Source organism: Papaver somniferum, chromosome 8 (assembly GCF_003573695.1).
Source record: "Papaver somniferum cultivar HN1 chromosome 8, ASM357369v1, whole genome shotgun sequence".
Lineage (NCBI taxonomy): Eukaryota > Viridiplantae > Streptophyta > Magnoliopsida > Ranunculales > Papaveraceae > Papaver > Papaver somniferum.
Genome location: NC_039365.1, coordinates 34309542 through 34331223, shown reverse-complemented (window position 1 = coordinate 34331223; position 21682 = coordinate 34309542). Strand labels below are relative to the sequence as shown.

Here is a 21682-nt window from a genome sequence, read left to right as displayed (position 1 = left end):
TACTAGGTGAATGGTGTTTCTCATATCTGTCTGAAGGCCTCCGCCAAAATGAACCTATCCTAATGGACTGAGATACTAGTCTGACTAATATAAACACACTGGCATATTTAAGGGTACCAGTGATCGATAATCCTAACTCTAGGTCCATATACAAGGGTTCCACTGGTCGACTTTATTGAATTTATTCCAGTTGGTCTGATGGTTTGGTCTCAATTTCTCTTCTTTTTTTTCTTTTTCTGCTTTTCTCTTTTTTTTTTCTTTTTTTTTTTCGTATCTCAATCACTCTAATTCACCCTAGCATTGGTAACAACTTGAATCGTGAGCCCCACCTAATCACTTAGAGAAACATAGTTTAACAACTTGGTCTCAATTTATTATGGTTTTTTATGTTTTTGTAGGTGTTTTTGAACGAATAAGCATTTGCGGTGAAATTGGCTTGAAAAGTGGTATTTGCGCTTGTGGGAGAAAATCATAAAAGCACCCCAATTTGGATAAAGGGCATACAACTGTTAAGGGGCACTCCACTGTTATTTGCACCCCAGATGTGCTATTTACACCCAGTGGCTAAATGGAGTCCAGCGCTGGATAAGGGGACACCCTTTCTTCACCAACTCAAATCGAATTTGGCGGGAAGATTTTATACTCGTCTGTGTGACGTCTGCATACTGCATGAATTTTCTGGATCGAGTTGATGAGTTGTTGTCGGATTTTTCTCGCTGGAAAGGATTGGTTTGGGCCTGTTTAATCCAAACATGATTGGTAATTGGATTGGGTTCGAAAAAAGAGAAGATTTCTACAGAATCTCGACGAAGCAGGGGAGGATAAGAAACTCGGGTTTCTGTTGTTGAGGCCGTGAGACTTTGGAGCCTTGGAGGAGTTTTAATCGGATTGGCTTGTTGGCCTGGACCTAAATCATCCTGTTATCGTTAAACAGGATATTCAGTGGGCATGGATGCAAAAAAAGAAGAAGATGATAATCACTGTTTCTCGACAAGGCAGTGAGGATATCTCGGGATATCTTTGGTTCTATTTTTGTAGTTTACGTGTACTTGGGAGAAGATATACTCTTCTATACCAAATCTGGAAAGTTTAGATACCACAGCAGACGCGTAGGAGAAAAGAAAAGGAAATATTGTCCTGACTTGGAAGAGAAGGAAAAGAAGAGATTTCGTGAGATTTTATAGCCATGTTACGTATAAAAAAGGGTTGTTTGGAGTCACAGCGGGGGAATCGGGAGTTAGGGGTCTGGTCAGAGGCCAGAGAATCCAAGAAAGAAGACTTGCAGAGAAGCTCTCTGTTGCTGCTGAAGCAGGAGGAAGAAGACGAAGCTGAATAACATTGGACAGACGAGGAGAGTCGCAGAGGCAGTCTTTTTCAAACAGCATAACAGAAGTATCGTTTTTCAACAATAATAGATAACATATATCATAAGCTTGTCATCTTTTCTATGTAACAGCTCAACCCGTTGTAACAGTTGTTTGTAACACCGTTGCAACGGTTCAAACTGTCTCCTTTATTAGTTTTCTCTTGTTTTTCACCTATTTGAGCTATGAACAACTATTTTGAGCACGTGAATAATATGAGGAGCTAAACCCCAACACTGGGATGACGGAGGAAGCCATATTTCATGCGTGTGGTAATTATATTTAATTCTTTCATGACTTTTTGCATGGATTATTAATTGTTTTATGGTTTTTATTGAACGATTGTGATTTCAATTGATGGGTTATACTTAGGTTAAGTCTTTTGATATCCCATGCTTTAGATTTACAGTCGTTGCTTTTTAAAAATCTACCTTGGCAATTAAACATAGTCAATATTCCATTTGAGCTATAATTGTCTAGAATAACTATATGAATCGCATGAATGGATTTATTGGTGGAATCCTGAGTCCCAGTCTCTCGTAACATTAAGTGAAACCAAAATTAAGTCTTAAATCAAATCTTTACAAGTCTTTGAACGAATTTCTACTTATCAATTTCAAAACTACATCACTAAGATCTGCATCTTAGATGGAAAAGTGATCGTTGATCTTCGCAATACTTTGTTTTGGTAGCCGCATAGGGAAGGACGGCATAGTATGGCGCGGCAAGATGGTTGGCATGCCATTGGCACATGTGGCATGGCTGGCATGCCTTGGCGCGGTTTGGGCGTGGCCAAAACAAAGGTTTTGGCGTTGGGCCAAAGGTTACCATGCGTTGGTTGGCGACCTTGGACGGCTAAGATTTGCATCTTATATGGAAGGATGGACGTTGATCGTCGCCAGCCTTTGTTTTGGTAACCGCATAGGGAAGGCCGGCATGGTATGGCGCGGCAAGGTGGATGGCATGCCATTGGCACATGTGGCATGGCCGGCATGCCTTGGCACGGTTTGGGCGTGACCAAAACTAGGGTTTTGGGCCAAAGGTTACCATGCGTTGGTCGGCGACCTTGGACGGCTGAGATTTGCATCTAAGATGGAAGGGTGGCCGTTGATTGTCGCACGCCTTTGTTTTGGATGCCATGAAGGGAAGGACGGCATGGCATGGCTTAGAGGCGGCAAAGTGGATGACGCGACATGCCATTGGCACATGTGGCATGGTCGGCATGCCTTGGCGTGGTTTAGGCGCGGCCAAACTAGGGTTTTGGCGTTGGGCCAAAGGTTACCATGCATTGGTTGGTGACCTTGGACGGCTGAGATTTACATCTAAGATGGAAGGGTGGCCATTGATTGTCGCACGCCTTCGTTTTGGCAGCCATGAAGGGAAGGCCGGCTTGGCATGGCTTAGGCGCGACAAGGTGGATGGCGCGGCATGCCATTGGCACATGTGGCATGGTTTAGGCGCGGCCAAACTAGGGTTTTGGCGTTGGGCCAAAGGTTACCATGCGTTGTTTGGAGACCTTTGACGGCCAAGATTTGCATCTAAGATGGAAGGGTGGTCGTTGATCATCGCACGCCTTCGTTTTGGTAGCCGCATAGGGAAGGTCGGCATCGTATGGCGCGGCAAGGTGGTTGGCATGCCATTGGCACATGTGGCATGGCATGCCTTGGCGCGGTTTGGCGTGGCCAAAACTAGGGTTTGGGCCAAAGGTTACTATGCGATGTTTGGCGACCTTGGCCGGCTAAAATTGGCATCTAAGATGGAAGGGTGACCGTTGATCATCGCAATCCTTCGTTTTGGTAGCCACATAGGGAAGGCTGGCATGGTATGGCGCAGCAAGGTGGTTGGCATGCCATTGGCACATGTGGTGCGGCTGGCATGGTTGGCATGCCTTGGCGCGGAGGTGCGGCTGGCATGGTTGGCATGCCTTGGCACGGAGATGTGGCTAGCATGGTATGCCATTGGCACAGTGGTGTGGCTGGCATGGTTGGCATGCCTTGGCGCGGGGAGGTGGCTGGCATGGTCTTCCATTGGCACAGTGGTGCGGCTGGCATGGTTGGCATGCCTTGGCGCTGTAGCATGAGAATTAGGGTTAGGCATAGATGATGTCAGTCAGTGTTAAGGGTTCTTCCGTGGAACATGACCCATGCGAAGAAAAAAAAAGGGTACAGTTTTACGATTTTGACCCTAAGCTAAAAACCACCATCAACACCAAGTTTTCAGCAAAGGAGGATGCATGCTAAAATGAAAAGAAACTAATGAAAGAAAATACAACAATAATCATTTTTCAAAATGATAGGAAATTACTATCTAAAACTTTGTATCTTCATTTATTTTTACTCTGTATAAGATCCACATGGTAGATAGTGATATTCAAATTATATGAAATTAAATATTGGTATCATCGATTGAGAAAAGCAAAAAAAAACAAGTTGGTCTTATTCCGTTTTAATTAAAATCACACTTTCATTAATAATACTTAGAGAAAATAATTACCTAAGATTCTATCAACAAAACTAATATGCTTAAAAAAAGCCAACACATCAAAAACAAGAAACTCCTTTTTGAAGTTCTTGTAATAGTTTAATGCAAAGACATTGGTAAACAAAAGTTTCAAACCATTGTTTTTGTATCGTTCCACAAAAAGATCGTAATTTCTTGAGACTTGCAACAACAGAAACAATCCAATCTAACTTAGAAGATTATACATATTGGGAGGAAATAATAGAGCTTTAATTAGCCGAAATAAATGGAAAATATACAATATGAAGAAAAACAAAAGGGTTACATGAATTGATTTCTCTCTTAATCAGGGTTAAGTCTTGCATTATCCTTAAACACAGTTAGGTAATACTTTTTTCTTCTTCAAAACATTACTCCATAACACAGCTTAATTAAACAAAAGTCTTTACACAACTTGTGAAAAATGGATGTAAAGAAAGTAAAATGCGTTAAATGTCTGAGAAAGCTACCTGCCCAGATCAAAAATTTATTGAAGAAATAAAAACACAAAAAAGAACCCGTCAATAGAGAATTCAACCAAACACAGTCGTGAATGAAGAAACAAAAATCGCCTATTACTATGAAAGAAGCGTCCATTTGCAATAGGCAACGATAGTTGTATCATATTTCAAATTAATGCAAAATTATAACTACACGTATAAACCCCTTACTCAATAAATAACGTATGTCACTCCATTTCATTCATTACAAAACCTGACGAAAAATCTTTACCGGATATTAATGGATTAGCATCTTTACCAGAATAAGTGGATTAAGATTTCTATATATTTTTAAAGGTAATTGTATTGTGATCATAACATACAATCACAGAGAACTAAAAAATTCACACACATATATATATATATATATATGAGGTAGGATCAATGGACACTCTTAAATAGATAAGGTTAGACAAGATTTGCGCCATTTTTTCCGCAAAATCCGAATTTAAGTGTGATATTTTGATGATATGTTCCTCTTATAGGATTCTACATTCCTAAAAAAATGAACACAATTCAAGATGTATAAAACAACCATCTACCCATTTGAATATCAGTCGTTCCAAATTAACGATTGAAATTAAGATAGGTAGATGGTAAGGTTTTCTATCTCGAATTGCGTTCATTTTTTGTAGGAAGGTATAGTCTTATAAGAGATAAATATCATCAAAATATTACACTTAAATTCATTGTCGTTTGGGTTTTCCGGAGAAAATGGCGCAAATCTTGTCTAACCTTGTCCATCTAAGAGTGTCCATGGATCCTCCCTCTATCTCTCTCTCTCTATATATATATATATATATACTATCAAATGAATCAATAATACAAATCCCCCAAGTACAAAGTTACTCACCTTTAGAACAACCATTGACTTTTACAAAACTTCAAATTGTCAAAAGCTTCCTGATTTGATGCGTACGAATGAAAGATATTCTCATAACATTTCGATGAAAGAGACATGTCTTGGATATTTATGGTAGATTTTCTTATTTATATTCGAAGACTCTTCATGTTTTGCACCCAACAAAATACATTTTCGTGAAAAAAAGAGCAAAAAAATATCTCATTTGAGAGTAATAGTCACGTCAAGAACCCATGTATTTAGATGCTCCATCATCATGAGTTTTTAATAATTTTTTCATCACTTGTTTCTTTTAAAAAAGACTCTTCATTCCAAAACTAAAATAGTGAGCGATATTTCAGCGTATAACTTGTGTCGGTTGTTATTTTTCCTCTCCTAACATCATCGAATTTCCCAAAACTAAAACCTTCGCTAATTTTTCATGCCCAACACATCTTTATATCTTTCTGTTAGTCAAACCGTTCGAATTCTAAAGGGGCGCATTTTTTTTTGAAAAATAAAGAGATGCATTCAGGCAAATGGTTTTTAAATTCATTCTCTGATTTTCCAATCTTCTCAATAAATTAATTCAATCCCTTGTTTCGAATCATCCAAATGAAATCATATTTTATGGTGTTTGTATTAATGCTGCTAATGGTTCCAAAACCGTGAAGGAGGCCTTGATGTACACTGAATGTCTGTGGATTACTAAGGTAATTTCAGCATATTTTTTTTATTTTTGTTGTTTATAGATAATATTTTGGAAAATTTTCTGATTTTTCAGGATGTAGTTGGTTTTGTGATGATTTTTTTTTTTTAAAAAAATAGGCTTGTTATCATTTTTTTTTCTTTTTTTTTTGTCACGCTTAAGCTAAAATAAAGGATTATTTTTGTTGTTTTTTGGGTTTACTTGTCTTGTTAATGAAGCTTTTAAAAAGAAAAATGTTTTTTATGCAAAATTCTTTAATCTGTTGGAGTTTAAATATTATTATAATAAAAAAATTATATGATTGTTGGAGTTTAATAGATAAAGTCTCTAAGATTGATTTTTTTTTTGTTACAAGATTTAAAAGTTTTTTTTTTCTTCACTTGATTGTATCACTTTTACCTTGTATTAACTGGGCTTCCACTCATAAATTTTTTTTAGCATTTGGTTATGAGTGAGCATACAATTAATGTAAATTTATAATGATGGAGGTTACAACTTACATGACCACACCAAGACCAAAACATCCTTTATTAAAACTTATTTTCTCCAACAAAAACATGTGGAGACTCAAAATATAGCTTATGCATCGACATGCAAGACTAAACTGTTTGTTGCCTCGTATTGTAACGCAGTTCAGCGTACGCAAACAAGGTAAGGGCCATATTCCTCGTGGTAATGTCATTCTTGTCAGCATCACACCTCGTATATATATTCATAATGATATGGTCATGAGGGTTCATTTCTAGTGTCTTCCTACCCATGTTCGAGTCCTTCGGATAAAAAGCGTCGTCGAGGTGTATGAAAGAGACAATAACATCCTGAACTCCATCAGCTAGCAGTTCTTCCATCAAACTGCACGCACACTGGAACTTCTCCGACACCAATGCCCTAGCCTCCTCCCCTCCATCCTGATTAGGCCATAATCCGCATAAGTTAGGAATGTGGGATGTGTTGTGATGCTCTTTTCCTAGTTGTTTATAACTATCAACCGAGAGAGGGCACTCAGAAATGTTCAATATTTCTAGTGAGATTAGGTGCTCCTCTGAAGGCGGCATGTGTTTCAGAGTATAAAAATAGTGCAAAGGATAACTTTTGAAGAGAACCCATGTCATGTAACCAATGGGTCCGAACCTCCAGAGAAGGAAACTCTATAATTATCTTTCGTAAGGAAGTGATGTACCTTATTTGATCTGGAAGATGATAGAGTACCATCCATGAATAGTTAATTTGTTGAGTGGGGAAAATAATGGACGATGACAGTTCCTTCTTAAGTAATTTTAGCGGCAGGGAATGGAAAGGATTCCAACTTTTCTGAAAAAGGACCAATTGTCAAAGTTTGAAGTCTGATGTTTTTCAATACCCACTTGGCAATGAAGTTAAAGCAGGGAAATCTTAGAGTATTATACATATAGCACAATTGTCGAATAAATCCTCCGACTCCTGCTGTTCCATAATATTGAAGCCTTCAAACTTAAGACAACTCTTAACCCGAAGAAATTGAAGGATAAAGTTTCTCTTGAGCAATCTTGGAGGAAGAAACACAAGCTTCTGACACTCCTCAATATAAATATAGGTGAGATATTTTAAATTATTCTCTACCAGAGAACTTATTGCGAAGTAGAGACTTTCTTGCTGAAAATTAATAAAGAAATTTACATTCCAGAAAAGACTAAATCTCCCTGGTTGTCTGAAAACTAATAATTCCTATCGAGATAGTATCATCAAAAGTAGCATTGAGACATGACCTAACAAATCGATTTATTTACGTCATTGTGAGAATAAAGGATTTGGAACCTTTTCTCCATCCAGTTCGACAAACTCAGAAAGACATGGACTAGATCCATCAAATAAATCATCAAGATCTGTAGTAATCAATATACGCTCAAACTGATTTTTACAAATTAGATAATTGGAACCATCACTATTGAGTTTCACAGACACAATGTTTGTGATATTTTGAAACGGTAAAGATGAAGAAGAAGTAGACATTGATGATAAGAATGAAAAAAAAGAATATTCAAGATCTGAGAAAACTGAATGAAGTTGCATAATATGATTGTGAATCATAGATGATTGTAGATGATAGTTGTTTTAAGTGATTGTAGTAATGATTATAGCGGAAGTTTTAATAGGCTTTGGATCGAATAAGAGATGAAAGAATCAAAATCTTTCTTTAGGTATATGATATCATGATAGAATATTGAGAAATGAATGATCAGATTTATTAAGTTTTGATAAGATGAATTACAGCCACACAATGTCTCTATATAGACAGTAAAACAAGAAAGAAAGGTAAACTGTTACAGTCTGTCAAAGACAGTTTCTGCTAAACAGTTATTACAGCTGTAATATTCAGACAGGTAAACGTGTGTTATAACACTTACAACATATTCTCACAAATATAATTGGTATTATTATAATTTATAGATCTTTTTACATCGAAATTTAAGACCAAATAAAATATTTATGTATAGTTGTTTGAGAAAATGAAGTAATTTTTTGGATAGTTATCGCATCTTTTGATTTGCGGATGTGTAATACCTCATTACTATAGGCATTTTCTTGTTGAAACATATAACAATTGTTTCTCATTTGGGTTATTAATGAAGACATCCATATCCATTATAATTTACATACTTTAAATTAGAAGAAAAAAAATGGTATACCACTCTATATTAATAAACTCCATAAATTAACAATTTTGTGAAGTCCCAAGACTATTAATATATAGAGTTTTTACTGTATGTGGAACATCATTCATAAGTATCATTCTTATTTGGAACACGTGGGTTCTGGTGAGCACCTTAATGTAACACATTTTATGCAACTCATTTCCAATTGTGAAACTCATTTCCATTTCAGATCTTTCAAGTATTTTTTAGCTTCAGAATTTCATTGCATTTCAATTTTCCTCATTTGATCCACTGTCTTGTGCCAGCATGATTTTGTTTCTTTTTCCTTTTATTTTTGGAATCGTATTATTGAGGTTGTAGGGGGCTGACTTTTTGGGTCTTAGAATGATAATAGAAGCCAAACCATGGATAGGGGGAACACAATCCATCTAAAAAGTCCAATTTACCCTTACACATAAATAAACCAAAATCAAACTATTCATTTAAAAAAAAAATCAATTATCTTCTCCTTCCCCTTCTCTTCTCACTGACAAATAATGATGAAGATGATGATCATGATTTCATCATGATGAAGATCATTAAAAAAAACAATTAAATCTATTATCTTCTCCCATCCTTCTCTTCTCATTCATAAATTGTGATGAAGATTATGAGCATAATTTCATCATGATGAGGATGATGATCATAAAGAAAACTCAAAACTAAGTTCTTCTCATTCAAAGATCATAATAAAGATGATGATCATCATAGAAAGAAAAAACTAAGAAAATCCACCATTTATTTTTGTTTTAAATGGTTAAAAAAATCCAATTCGATAAATTTCGGGTAAAAAAAAAACCAGCTTCTGAAAGTATTTACGGATGGGAGTTCTTAGATTCCCAACTGTAAATCAAGATTACGGCTGGGAAAGTTTTTCGACCCAACCGTAAAACCCAAAAACGTTTAGGAACTGATGGTGTTCCAAGTCGTATTTGTTATTTACGGCCAGGAAATAAAGAACTCACAGCCGAATGATTTTTTCGATTTTTTTTTTGTTTTCCGAACCAGTTATGGCTAGATTTTCCCATTCGTAACTCGACTTACGGCTAGGTTTTCCCAGCCGTAACAGGTTCTGAATACCGAAAAAAATCGAAAAAACTTTCGGTTAGGAAAACCAAGCCGAAACATGGACACTCGGTTGGGTCGACAAACTATCCTAGCCGTAATCTTGATTAAAGGTTGGGAATCTAAGAACTCCTAACCGTAAATATAACTGTTTATTTTGTTACCCGAAATTCATAGAATTAGATTTTTTTTAACCATTTAAAACAAAAATAAATAGTGGGTTTTCTTAGTTTTTTCTTTCTATGATGAGTATCGTCTTTATCATGATCTTTGAATGAGAAGGAGAAGAAAAATAAAATAGTTTTGGTTTCTTTATGATCATCATCCTCGTTGTGATGAAATTATGCTCATTATCTTCATCGCAATTTATGAATGAGAAGAGAAGGATGGGAAAAATATAATAGATTTAGTTTGTTTTTTTTAAGATTTTGATCATGATGAAATCATGATCATCATCTTCATCATGATTTGTCAATGAGAAGAGAATGACAATATTATAGAATTAGGAATATGATGGGATAAAGGTTAACTTCATTTACTACACGAACCTATAAAACCCCGAATTTCCCACCCCTTTTACGGCCCCAATATTAGGATTCTATTTTTGACATGCCAGTTCCATTTCCTGCAGTGTACATATTTGCTAGGGGGAGGTAATGTCCTTTAAAGTAAATCAGGGAAATTTTGATTTTGTACCGCAATGAAATGCCTTATATGTCCTATGTCTTGCGTATTTTATTGCTCGAGTCGTATTATTAAATCTTACAGAGTTTGATAGGAACACTCCATACAAATACTGGTCGTGGTCCTTCGTCCATATACTCGCCTTTCCCCGTCACTCTGGCTGTTTTATTTGGTACCAGAGATCAATTGTAACCCGAGCAACTGCCTATGTACACTACCATTCCGCTAGTGGTCTGCAACTTCAAGAAAGCTCTGAAACATTTGCGACACACAATGCGAGCATAATAAAAACACACATAGCAGGGACTGCGAGTCCGTAAAACATGGTTTTACCTTCCCATTGATGCATCAGTGCTCTCTTTCCATACATTTTTATGGAACAAGAAAGATATTGCTCTTCCCACGCCGTCACCCCGACCGAAAACGTTGAAATACGAACCAATCATCGTACAATGTGTGTTTATTCTAATACTGCTCTTGAAAAGTGCGGATTAATAAAATAAAATCAACATTTTCTTTTGTTAAAAGTTTTCAAAGTTTCCCCAAGAAAATAGTATGAAACAGCCTCGAGTCAAAAGTGTCGATTTAAATAACAATGAAAGCAAAAGAAGAGGGTTAATGTATGGTCGAGGCCACTAACCTATGGTTGATAACAAGACCCACGACTTTCTTGTTTTCAAGAACTATGCATGCGTGCATTTGATGATAGAAGAGATGATATAGAGACAATTAAAACAATCTTTGGCAAACAAGAAACGGAATAGCTTTTGGATGTCAGAAGCAAAGTCTTTCTGGTTCCTGAAGTTATTCTGAAATTTAAACTCAGTATTTGATTTTCCGATTTAAAATTTAAACTAAGCAGAAGAATGTTTGATGTCAAATATGAAGATGTCTGAAATCAGCAATGCTATTACTATCACAAGTTTCTTTTTTTCTTTTTTTGAAGCATATTGACTATCTGAGTGATAGTGTACCATACAAGTCAAACTGTGAAGTGTGAACTTCCAGAAAATTTGAAACATTGTTAGTCCAGGATAAGCACTTATGATTTTAAAAATGTAAGACATTGGTTAGAAAGTCTCTAGACTCATCAAGACTCTCAAAGTCTTCAATTACCTCTAAAATGGGTCATGGTAGGGATGCTCTGAAAATAACCTGCTTTTGGCCTGACAGTGGTTCAAGCCTTCAAGAGTTCAAGGAATTAATTTTTTTGTTGCTTCACCTTTTAAAAGGAATAAATCCACTCATTCTTGGCGAGTTTGGTGAGAACCCCTTTTTAGCAGAAGGTCAACACATGAATGTGAACGGCTTCTGCACCCCAAAATAAATTTTCACGGAGCTTTTTGGAAGCGGTTACCAACCAGATGAGGGGAAATCTTGGGGGTTTATTTCTAGCATCAGAGATTCGGAGCAAATATATTGCCATAAATTACTAGTCAAGAGTCAAGAGAGACTGCTGCCTCTGCAGGTTTGCTGCTTTCAATGTAAAAATTTCTGCAGGACACATAGTACAGGGCGCTTCAAATTTAAATCACCCCGTACGGCCTGGCCTGAATTAAGTATTGCGAGTAAATTTTTTCATCAGCAGGTTTTCTGCTTGCACATATAAATGTGGAAGCCACTGTAGCCCAACCTCAACAGGACAATAAAAGGTTTCTTGCAAAAATTACCCCAGTTTGAAAAAGGAAAAAACTACTATAAGATCAAGGAGCATCATAAGCCAAGTTGGAAGCGGAGGTTTCCTTAGTTGGCCACTGATTCCACTCGCTCTGCTGCAACATTGCCCATGAAGCGTGATTTATGTTGCCAATTGTTTTTTTCATAAGCAGACTCTAATGTGGCGCCTGCTTGAATGGGGTGGCACGTAATAGGCCTCCAATTTCTCGGCATTAAACACTGCTAGTCTCCTCTGTAGTGAGAGCTATCAACTTAAAACTGCTGCAAAATACATAGTACAAGTCGGGCCAACTTTAATCGCTCGTACTGCCAGTATTGAGTAAAGTTTTTCATCTGCAGGTTTACTGCTTGCGCACCCTATAAATGTAGCTCAACTCAGCAGAACTGTACTGTACTTATTAAAATGCATTAAGAGAAAGGTTATGGCAAAAACGTCTTTAACTGCAATTTTAACAAAGCGTCCAAACATAGAGCAAAAAAATAACATCCATCAAACACAACTTAAACTATTACATCAAAATCGAACAAAACATTCGATTAAAAAAACACAAAACGCTGGACATTTTTTAATTTGAAATCAAGATTCATTACATCACTGATCAAGTGCATTAGGACCAGAACAATACTTCAAGTAAGGATTCCAAACCCATTGCACTAAAAACCTCCGTCTGATTCCATTCATATTAAACGTAGCACCATCATGACCCTTCAACATTTGGCCGGTATAAGACCCACCACCACCGGTCCCATAAATACCTTCACACAAATCAGCAATCTCAGTAGGAAAACTAGGATCAGGACCTGCATACCAAGCATTCACCAATGGGTTTGTAGCCAATTCAGCAATCTCATGGGCAATCACACTTATCATACCATCAATCCCAATATCACCATTTGGTGATTTCAAAGGTTTCAAATTTGGTATATAATCAGGCACGGCAAATGGATATGCACATGTACCGGCACATAACTTCTCGGAATTCCCAACCCAAGCATAAGGTAATGTATACCCAACTATAGACGGAAATGTAAAATAGTGAAATCCACATACTTGCCCACAGAAATCTTCAACGTGTACATCATCTGCCGTTAAGAGTAAATATAACCCACTTTTCGGATTAATCGGAAGCGGCTTCGTACGTACACTCACCGCACTTTTGATTACCGATTGTATTGAAAGACGTGTCAGTGACCGGCCGTGGGAGTAAAACCGGTCATTCTTTTCTTCCCCGACATGGACTGTTCTTGAGATATTTGCACCGGTTTGATCAGTGTAGAGCTGAACTGTTCTCCACCATCCATATACTGATGGATGTTTCGAATCATCGGATGAGATTGAATTTATGAACTCACGAATGATTTTCTTCTGTGAGTTTTTCCATGTTCCATACCAGATTGGATGAACTGTGATGGTTGAAGTTAGAACTGGACCCATATGGTATTTCAAGTGAACAAATTCCGAAGAACCTTCATACTTCTTTGAGCTCCCAAAATCAAGATCTTTGCCATTACCACTGATTTGTTTTACATGATGAGGCCATGGGGTTGAACTGGAGACTGGTTTTGTGAAGATGGTAAGAGAGAAAATGAAGAGAGTAAACAGAAGCTGAAGACTGCTACTACTACTCTCTTTCATTTCCTCTCTCAGTGAACTGAACTTGGGGGGGTGGTCTGTGTTTGTTTTGTTGTGTTTGAATGGTTATGAGAGTGTTTAAATATAGAGGAGGGGAAGAGAGGTTATGATTGGGTGTTGTAGAGTTTAATATGATTATCTTGCAATGGAACCGAGAGAGAACAGGATAACCATTGATTTTAAAGAGTAATGGAGGACAGTGAGATTCTTTATGTCTTAGCTGTAAGTGGGGGCAGAGAAAAATAGGACACTTTTCTAGTTCTTGTTTTGTTTAGTTTTAGACTGTTTAAGTGCAGTTTTTTTTTTCCTTCTTTAAATCTATGTTCTCTCAAGGCGGGAAATGTTTGTATGTATGGGAAATGTTGATTTTTGGGGATGGATTGAATTAAATCAAAACTTTATTGGGTTTTGGTTTTTTGATCGTCTATCTTTTCTTGTCAATGTGGGTCATATTTGATGTGTCTTCTAGCATAAGATATGTAGGGGAGTAGCTTGTTCAAGTAATGCTGCTGCTAGGTGATGAGCATTCAGATAGACAAGACTGTAGAGAATTATGGGTATGTTTACTGTAACAAACAGTCTTTGTTGTTTGTCATGCTTTATGCTTTTTCATATCCAGTTGTTGATATTTGAAACCGAATCTGTTTGTTTGTTTTCATTAGACTAATTTTTGATTTTCTTTTGGTTGAGATTGAGATTGATTAATCTAACTCGACGTTAACCATTTAGCATATCAAAAGTGCACACATAACCAATGTCATGGAGCCGTAAAGACCATATCAATCGGATAGGATCTGTCAAAATGCATTATGGAGTGTTTGGATGTATTTTCGGAAATTGTTTTTCCATTTTTAGAAATTAAAAAGTCAGAAATCAGTTTGATAATAATTTTTTAGTCAATTTTTTGTGAAGTAAAATGGTTTTGCTTCTCAGAGATATAGCATTACATACGCCTTCCGTTTGAGTGTAGAATATGAAACCGCTGTCAAAATATGCACGATAGACCTAATTTAAAGAGTTTTTCACCATGAGCAGGTGTATAAAAACTTTTAGCATTGGAAAATTACACCGACTTGCCCTTTAGTTCGGCCGCTACTGATCCATTTAGCTCCCTAGTTTGACAGTTATCATTCTCCAAGACTTATTGACTTCCCAACTAATAATGTAGGTCTTGGACATCAAGCAACTGATATGCTATTGCGAAACAATTTCATATGCTATTTTTGAACGAAATTAATAAATTATCTTGAATATTTAGAATCTTTTTAAGCCGAATTTGTCTTAAGATTAGGTTTACATATAGGTCTACACCTATGTAATTTTATCAGGATGTGGGTCTGGGACGACCTTGGTTGTTTAATAATTGAGCTATCGGTGGTATACGAAAAACACTATCGGCATGGAGAATTATGGACAAACTTCTTTTCTTTTCCTGTTACATTTCCCGAATGATGTTCTCGAAGTAGTTTTTTTCTTACTTGGCAAAATTAGTCATTCAAATTAAATAATGAAACGGAACATGGTTGGTAATCCTTAGTCAGTCCAGTGATTATCCCAGTTCACCGTGTAATATACGCTGGTGTCGTGCCCATGAGCAAAATATTTACCAACCAAAATTGAATTAGAAAAGGCTCGATGATGGGAGCGCAATCGATGGAGTAAATACCGGGGTAGCAAATGATTAAAAATTACAACAGTATCCATTTCAACAGCTGAGATTGAAAGTGACACTGGGCCCCACACAAAGGTACCCCTCCAAAATTTACTTCCCTCTTTTCCCCCACTCCTCTCTACTATTCCGATTTTGAATCCTCCTCTCAAAACACGAAAGGCATGACAAAAAAAAGAAGAGCTCCAAAAATGGGGCCCACAAGAGACGGACCCACCCCATGGTGGGACCCAATAGCGATATGGACCACACAGGAGGATACGGACATTATTTGCTGCTACTTACGTATATTTGTGCTTGTGTACTTCAAATCTTGTTGGTTGATGATATATTAAAAACTCACACGCGCGCATTGATAATGAAACGTTTGTAACATCAAACTCGGCAGCATTTAAGATACACCATATCTACGCCGTTGATTTAGAATCATTGATCGATCAGAACGTCAGAAAACCAAACATTTTGGTCAGAAATGTGTCGATGCATGGACTGGTTATTAGAAGAACTTTTCCATGCACGCCAATGCGATTCTACTTGTGTTGTTTTGGATCCAGTGGTGTCGTACTCATGATAGTACGGTAGGTAGTCAAAAAGAAGTAGACATAATCTGTATATGAATGGGACCCATCAGAGAGGAAGAACCATCAACTGCGGACCACTGTGATCAGACTAATTCAGAGTCATCATCGCATCTAAATTTATTAAATTTAGAAAATTAAGACATCTTTTTACCAAAGGTAAATCTTCAAATCATAATTATGATGGTAGTAATTATGTTAAGCAGAAAATTTTCAAATCAGCTTTTTACCAAAGGTTGTTTTCTTTTTCAAATCATAATTTTTAAGATTATACTAATTAAAGATGAGTCTATTATTGAAACCCAAATCATTGCTAAGTTCTTCAAAAGTTGCTCTAATTCAATATTATTGGCTCCATAATAATTAAATTAATGACATCTTAATTATTCTTTCTTTTGTTTTAGGATAATCATCTCTTTTCCTTTATTTTTCCTTATCTATTGAACACACCCGAACAAACATTCTAAAGAGAACCAGAAGTTGAGTTCCCATTCGCCAAACTACTAATGGGGGATCTTGCATTTTCTTATACCCAAGGAACAAACTTTTGTTCAAAACAAAGCACATGAAACTGAAACTGTAAAACATTATTTCGTCAGTAGAAGATGTGATAATAAACACGTTGATATAAATAATATCAACGTGTTTTCTTTAATATCATAACTAAAATATCTGGTGTTTTCTTTAGCGGTCATTTCTTTTTATGCATTTATACAAGAAAAGCTGGAAAATTTATAATCCAAACGGAGCCTTAATATCCTCGCGTTTTTAGGGGCCATTCAAAAGGATTTAGGGGCCATCAATTTATACCCATCCAAAGACTCTAGTTAAGGGGTAACTTATATGATATTGAAGTTACATAAATGCCCTTCTGGTAAAATCGTATAAAAACCAAATCAAAAAAAATTCTACTCATTTCAACTCTTCTTCTTCCAGTTTCATATCTTCCGACTGTGGAAGAAAAAAAACTTTCCTCGTTCAACCGAAACATCGTCGCGAATCGTAAAATCAAAACATCGTCGATTCGTTTATAAAACAATGGATAAGGGAAATGAAACCCACAGACCTAGAACCAAAAATGTTGCTCTGGGTATCGATCCAAAGATTGGAATTTTAGCAAGAAATAAAGAAATTCTTCCTGCAAATGAAGAAGAATGCGAAGAACAAGTACCCGGCAATGTAGTCGGTGGTGGTGATTCCGATAGTCAAACACTTCGTCAACTTCAAATGGCCCCAATTAGGTAAGAATCTATCATTTTTGGTGTTTATTTCGCTTTAATTCGTCGAATCGAGAAAAAAAATTTCTATGGTTTTCGGTAATTTATCCAGATTCGGACGATATTCATGCTCATTTACTTCCGAATGTAGTCGTGTTCTTCATTTCTCAAGAACATCGACAGTATTCGGGAGAAAGATTTGATGATTATCTGCCGAATATTGGTGGCCATATCTTCCTGGATACAAACTGCTAATAATCGGTAGTTTAATGAATTTTCTGGCTACCGAATATATTTAAGTAGACACAGAGTATTCGGAAGAACACTCACTACCGAATGTATATATTGAAAAAATCTCAAAATTTCTGATATAGGAAAAATCCCATTTTGGGGCCAGTATTTATTCGGAAGACAATATAATGTTTTATACCTCCGATTGTGTAGGATAAAATTTTAGAGTTTCTGAACTCCAGTTGATGATATTCGGTTGTAAACATGTTTAGTTATATTCCGATTGTTTTTCATTCGGAAAAAATATGTGTCTTCTTACTTCCGAATTTGTACATTCGGGTTATAGATGTGCACTTTGTCTTCCGATTGTGTAGGATGAAAAATTTACAACTTCTGAACTCCAATTGATGCATATTCGGTTGTAAACATGTTTAGTTTATTTCGATTGTTTTGTATTCGGGAACAATATGTGTTTTTACTTCCGAATGTGTTCATTCGGGTTATATTTCCATACTTTGTCTTCCGATTGTATAGTTTGTAAATATTGTTCCTCTTTGTTGTTTAGACAAAGTCGAGAGAAAGGAAGAAAGTGACAGCTAGTGCTAGGAGGGAAAGGAGCGCCAAAGATAATTCAAGTGCTCAACAAAGCTTACAAGAACAAAGCAGTCAACAACGAGTGCAACCAAGTGCTGAAAAAAGTGTAGAACAACAAGGCAGTGAACAAGGGGTGCAACCAAGTGTTGAACAAGCCGCTCAACAAAGTGCAGAACCAACTGCTCCACAAGTTACACCCCACCATGAAATTGAACCAGTTGATCCAGTGCCAAGAGTAGAAGAAGAAGGACAACCAAGTGGTACCCAAAAAGCCAAAAAAGGAAAAGATGGTGTAAAGAAGGATATTGCTAAGAAAGCATCACATCTTGTCCCTCAGCACTTGAAGAAGAAGGGTATTCTAGCAGGCACAATCCTTGGGCTACCGGCGGATGGAGGAAAATTGCTATTTGGATATAAAGACTCATGGGCCAGAAAAATATACGAAACCGAGGTTCAAATGACAATGATTTGTGTGGTATATTCGGAAGTTTTGGTAACTAATTTAACTTCCGATTATTTCAAAGACAAAATTTGAAAAGTATAAGTTTTTCCAAATTCTGATTTTTGGGCCATCGTACATTCGGAACTTTACAAAAAACCTATCCTCCGAATATTACAAGTTCAAAACAAACCACGCCATGGCTCCAAGTGCTTCCAAGGGCCAATATTGAAGGTTAGACAGCCCATATTCGGAAGTTTTGGTAACTAATTTAACTTCCGATTATTTCAAAGACAAAATTTGAAAAGTATAAGTTTTTCCAAATTCTGATTTTTGGGCCATCGTACATTCGGAACTTTACAAAAAACCTATCCTCCGAATATTACAAGTTCAAAACAAACCACGCCATGGCTCCAGGTGGTTCCAAGGGCCAATATTGAAGGTTAGACAGCCCATATTCGAAGTTTTGGTAACTAATTTAACTTCCGATTATTTCAAAGACAAAATTTGAAAAGTATAAGTTTTTCCAAATTCTGATTTTTGGGCCATCGTACATTCGGAACTTTACAAAAAACCTATCCTCCGAATATTACAAGTTCAAAACAAACCACGCCATGGCTCCAGGTGGTTCCAAGGGCCAATATTGAAGGTTAGACAGCCCATATTCGGAAGTTTTGGTAACTAATTTAACTTCCGATTATTTCAAAGACAAAATTTGAAAAGTATAAGTTTTTCCAAATTCTGATTTTTGGGCCATCGTACATTCGGAACTTTACAAAAAACCTATCCTCCGAATATTACAAGTTCAAAACAAACCACGCCATGGCTCCAGGTGGTTCCAAGGGCCAATATTGAAGGTTAGACAGCCCATATTCGGAAGTTTTGGTAACTAATTTAACTTCCGATTATTTCAAAGACAAAATTTGAAAAGTATAAGTTTTTCCAAATTCTGATTTTTGGGCCATCGTACATTCGGAACTTTACAAAAAAATTATCCTTCGAATATTACAAGTTCAAAACAAACCACGCCATGGCTCCAGGTGGTTCCAAGGGCCAATATTGAAGGTTAGACATCCCATATTCGGAAGTTTTGGTAACTAATTTAACTTCCGATTATTTCAAAGACAAAATTTGAAAAGTATAAGTTTTTCCAAATTCTGATTTTTGGGCCATCGTACATTCGGAACTTTACAAAAAAATTATCCTTCGAATATTACAAGTTCAAAACAAACCACGCCATGGCTCCAGGTGGTTCCAAGGGCCAATATTGAAGGTTAGACAGCGCATATTCGGAAGTTTTGGTAACTAATTTAACTTCCGATTATTTCAAAGACAAAATTTGAAAAGTATAAGTTTTTCCAAATTCTGATTTTTGGGTCATCGTACATTCGGAACTTTACAAAAAAAATTATCCTCCGAATATTACAAGTTCAAAACAAACCACGCCATGGCTCCAGGTGGTTCCAAGGGCCAATATTGAAGGTTAGACAGCCCATATTCGGAAGTTTTGGTAACTAATTTAACTTCCGATTATTTCAAAGACAAAATTTGAAAAGTATAAGTTTTTCCAAATTCTGATTTTTGGGCCATCATACATTCGGAACTTTACAAAAAAATTATCCTCCGAATTTGACAAGTTCAAAACAAACCACGCCATGGCTCCAGGTGGTTCCAAGGGCCAATATTGAAGGTTAGACAACCCATATTCGGAAGTTTTGGTAACTAATTTAACTTCCGATTATTTCAAAGACAAAATTTGAAAAGTATAAGTTTTTCCAAATTCTGATTTTTGAGCCATCGTACATTCGGAACTTTACAAAAAAATTATCTTCCGAATATTACAAGTACAAAAAAACTGTTTCTTGGAACCAAACAACACCATAATCGGAAAGAAAGTTGACTCATAACATAACCGAATATTACAATCGGTAGGTTGTTTAACAAAATAATCTACCGATTTCGTATAATCGGCTAGGTTTTATATTAATAATACTCCGATTACATCCATTACATAAAGTTCAAACGGCCTTAACCTTACAATTTCGTCAAAAATACCTAAATCCATACTCCTAATTGACCATAAAAGTATTAAAACAGATCATAGCTTCCAGTGACCATAGAAATTTTCCCTCTTGATTTTGTAGCATCCTTCATGTTCAAATCGTTTCCCGTAGAGGTCCACATACCGGCGATCCGCAAGATTTCTCTGAAATTACGAATGAGTAACAAGTTAGTACTCACTTTTGTTAATGTGAGTTGGAGTTACAGAGATACTTACTCGTTTTTCATACGTCCACCAAGGAAAAGCGTTCCTAACAAACCGTTCCTCATCTTCAAGTTTGTCAATCTCCTTATCGAGTGCATTCTTTCTCATCTTAATGTCATTGGATGATCTTCGAATTCGATTACCATCTAAGGCCTCAAATACCATTAAGATACGGTTCCATATCTGCTCTTCGGATTCCGATTTGTGGAGCTTGTGAACACGATCATGAGCAGTTACCACAACCCACGCTCTATAAATAGCACAATCTTCTTCTTCGGCAAAAGCAATATCCATGTTTTTTGTTATGAAAATTAAAACTGAAGAGAGGAAAGAGTTTGGTACAATTGGGGTGATAGATATGAGTTTCTTCATATAGGTTTAGGGTCCAACGACTCTTTTTGTTTTTCCCCAAAACTCCAACGGCTAATTTGACGAAAGTTGAATGTGGAGAAACCAATAATCGATAGGTATTGTATTTAGCATATCTACCGATTATGGTAGCTTTCAAAATTTGAATTTGGGGCAACTTATAATCGGTAGGTTTTGTAATATATTCAACTCCCGATTAACGCTGCATCCAAAACACGAACCAAGTGGTTATGGCTGGCTGTGTACACTCCCGATTAATGAACACAAATCATTCTAATACTGCACCGACTACAGTCGGAAGTCTGGGTAATATTTTGGCTTCCGATTGCAATCGGAGGATAACAATGTTATCATATCCTCCGAATATATAAGGATAATTTCGCCATTACGAATTACGCGAGATAAGGGCTAGCTACATTTTCCCTTTGGGTGACCTTTTTTGTTTTATTGTTGGCCCCTAAATCCTTTCGAGTGGCCCCTAAAAACGTGAGGCTTAATATATCTGGCTAACTTAATTTGCTAAAGAGGGCTGTGGAATCGTCAGCTACGGCCTACGGCATGGTACTTGATACGTAACGTAGGTGGTGAAATAAGCTTGTCTACAAAAGAAAACAGCTCATCTCTAGAGGAAAGATAAGATATGCGTATACCAAACCCACTTGTCGTATTCAAGAC

At 36.6% G+C, this 21682-nt stretch overlaps 1 protein-coding gene across 1 annotated transcript; it reads right to left on the bottom strand.

Moving 5' to 3' along the window:
- Window positions 1–12434: 12434 nt before the first annotated feature.
- LOC113306663 (protein EXORDIUM-like 3) lies at window positions 12435–13715 on the bottom strand. Its single transcript, XM_026555570.1, has one exon. The coding sequence runs from the start codon at window positions 13645–13647 to the stop codon at window positions 12604–12606; it is 1044 nt and encodes a 347-aa protein (XP_026411355.1). The 5' UTR covers window positions 13648–13715; the 3' UTR covers window positions 12435–12603.
- Between the last annotated feature and the right edge of the window lie 7967 nt (window positions 13716–21682).

What these genes read in the sequence shown, in the direction of transcription:
- LOC113306663 (XM_026555570.1), bottom strand. Translation starts at nt 13,647, where the DNA reads ATGAAAGAGAGTAGTAGTAGCAGTCTTCAGCTTCTGTTTACTCTCTTC.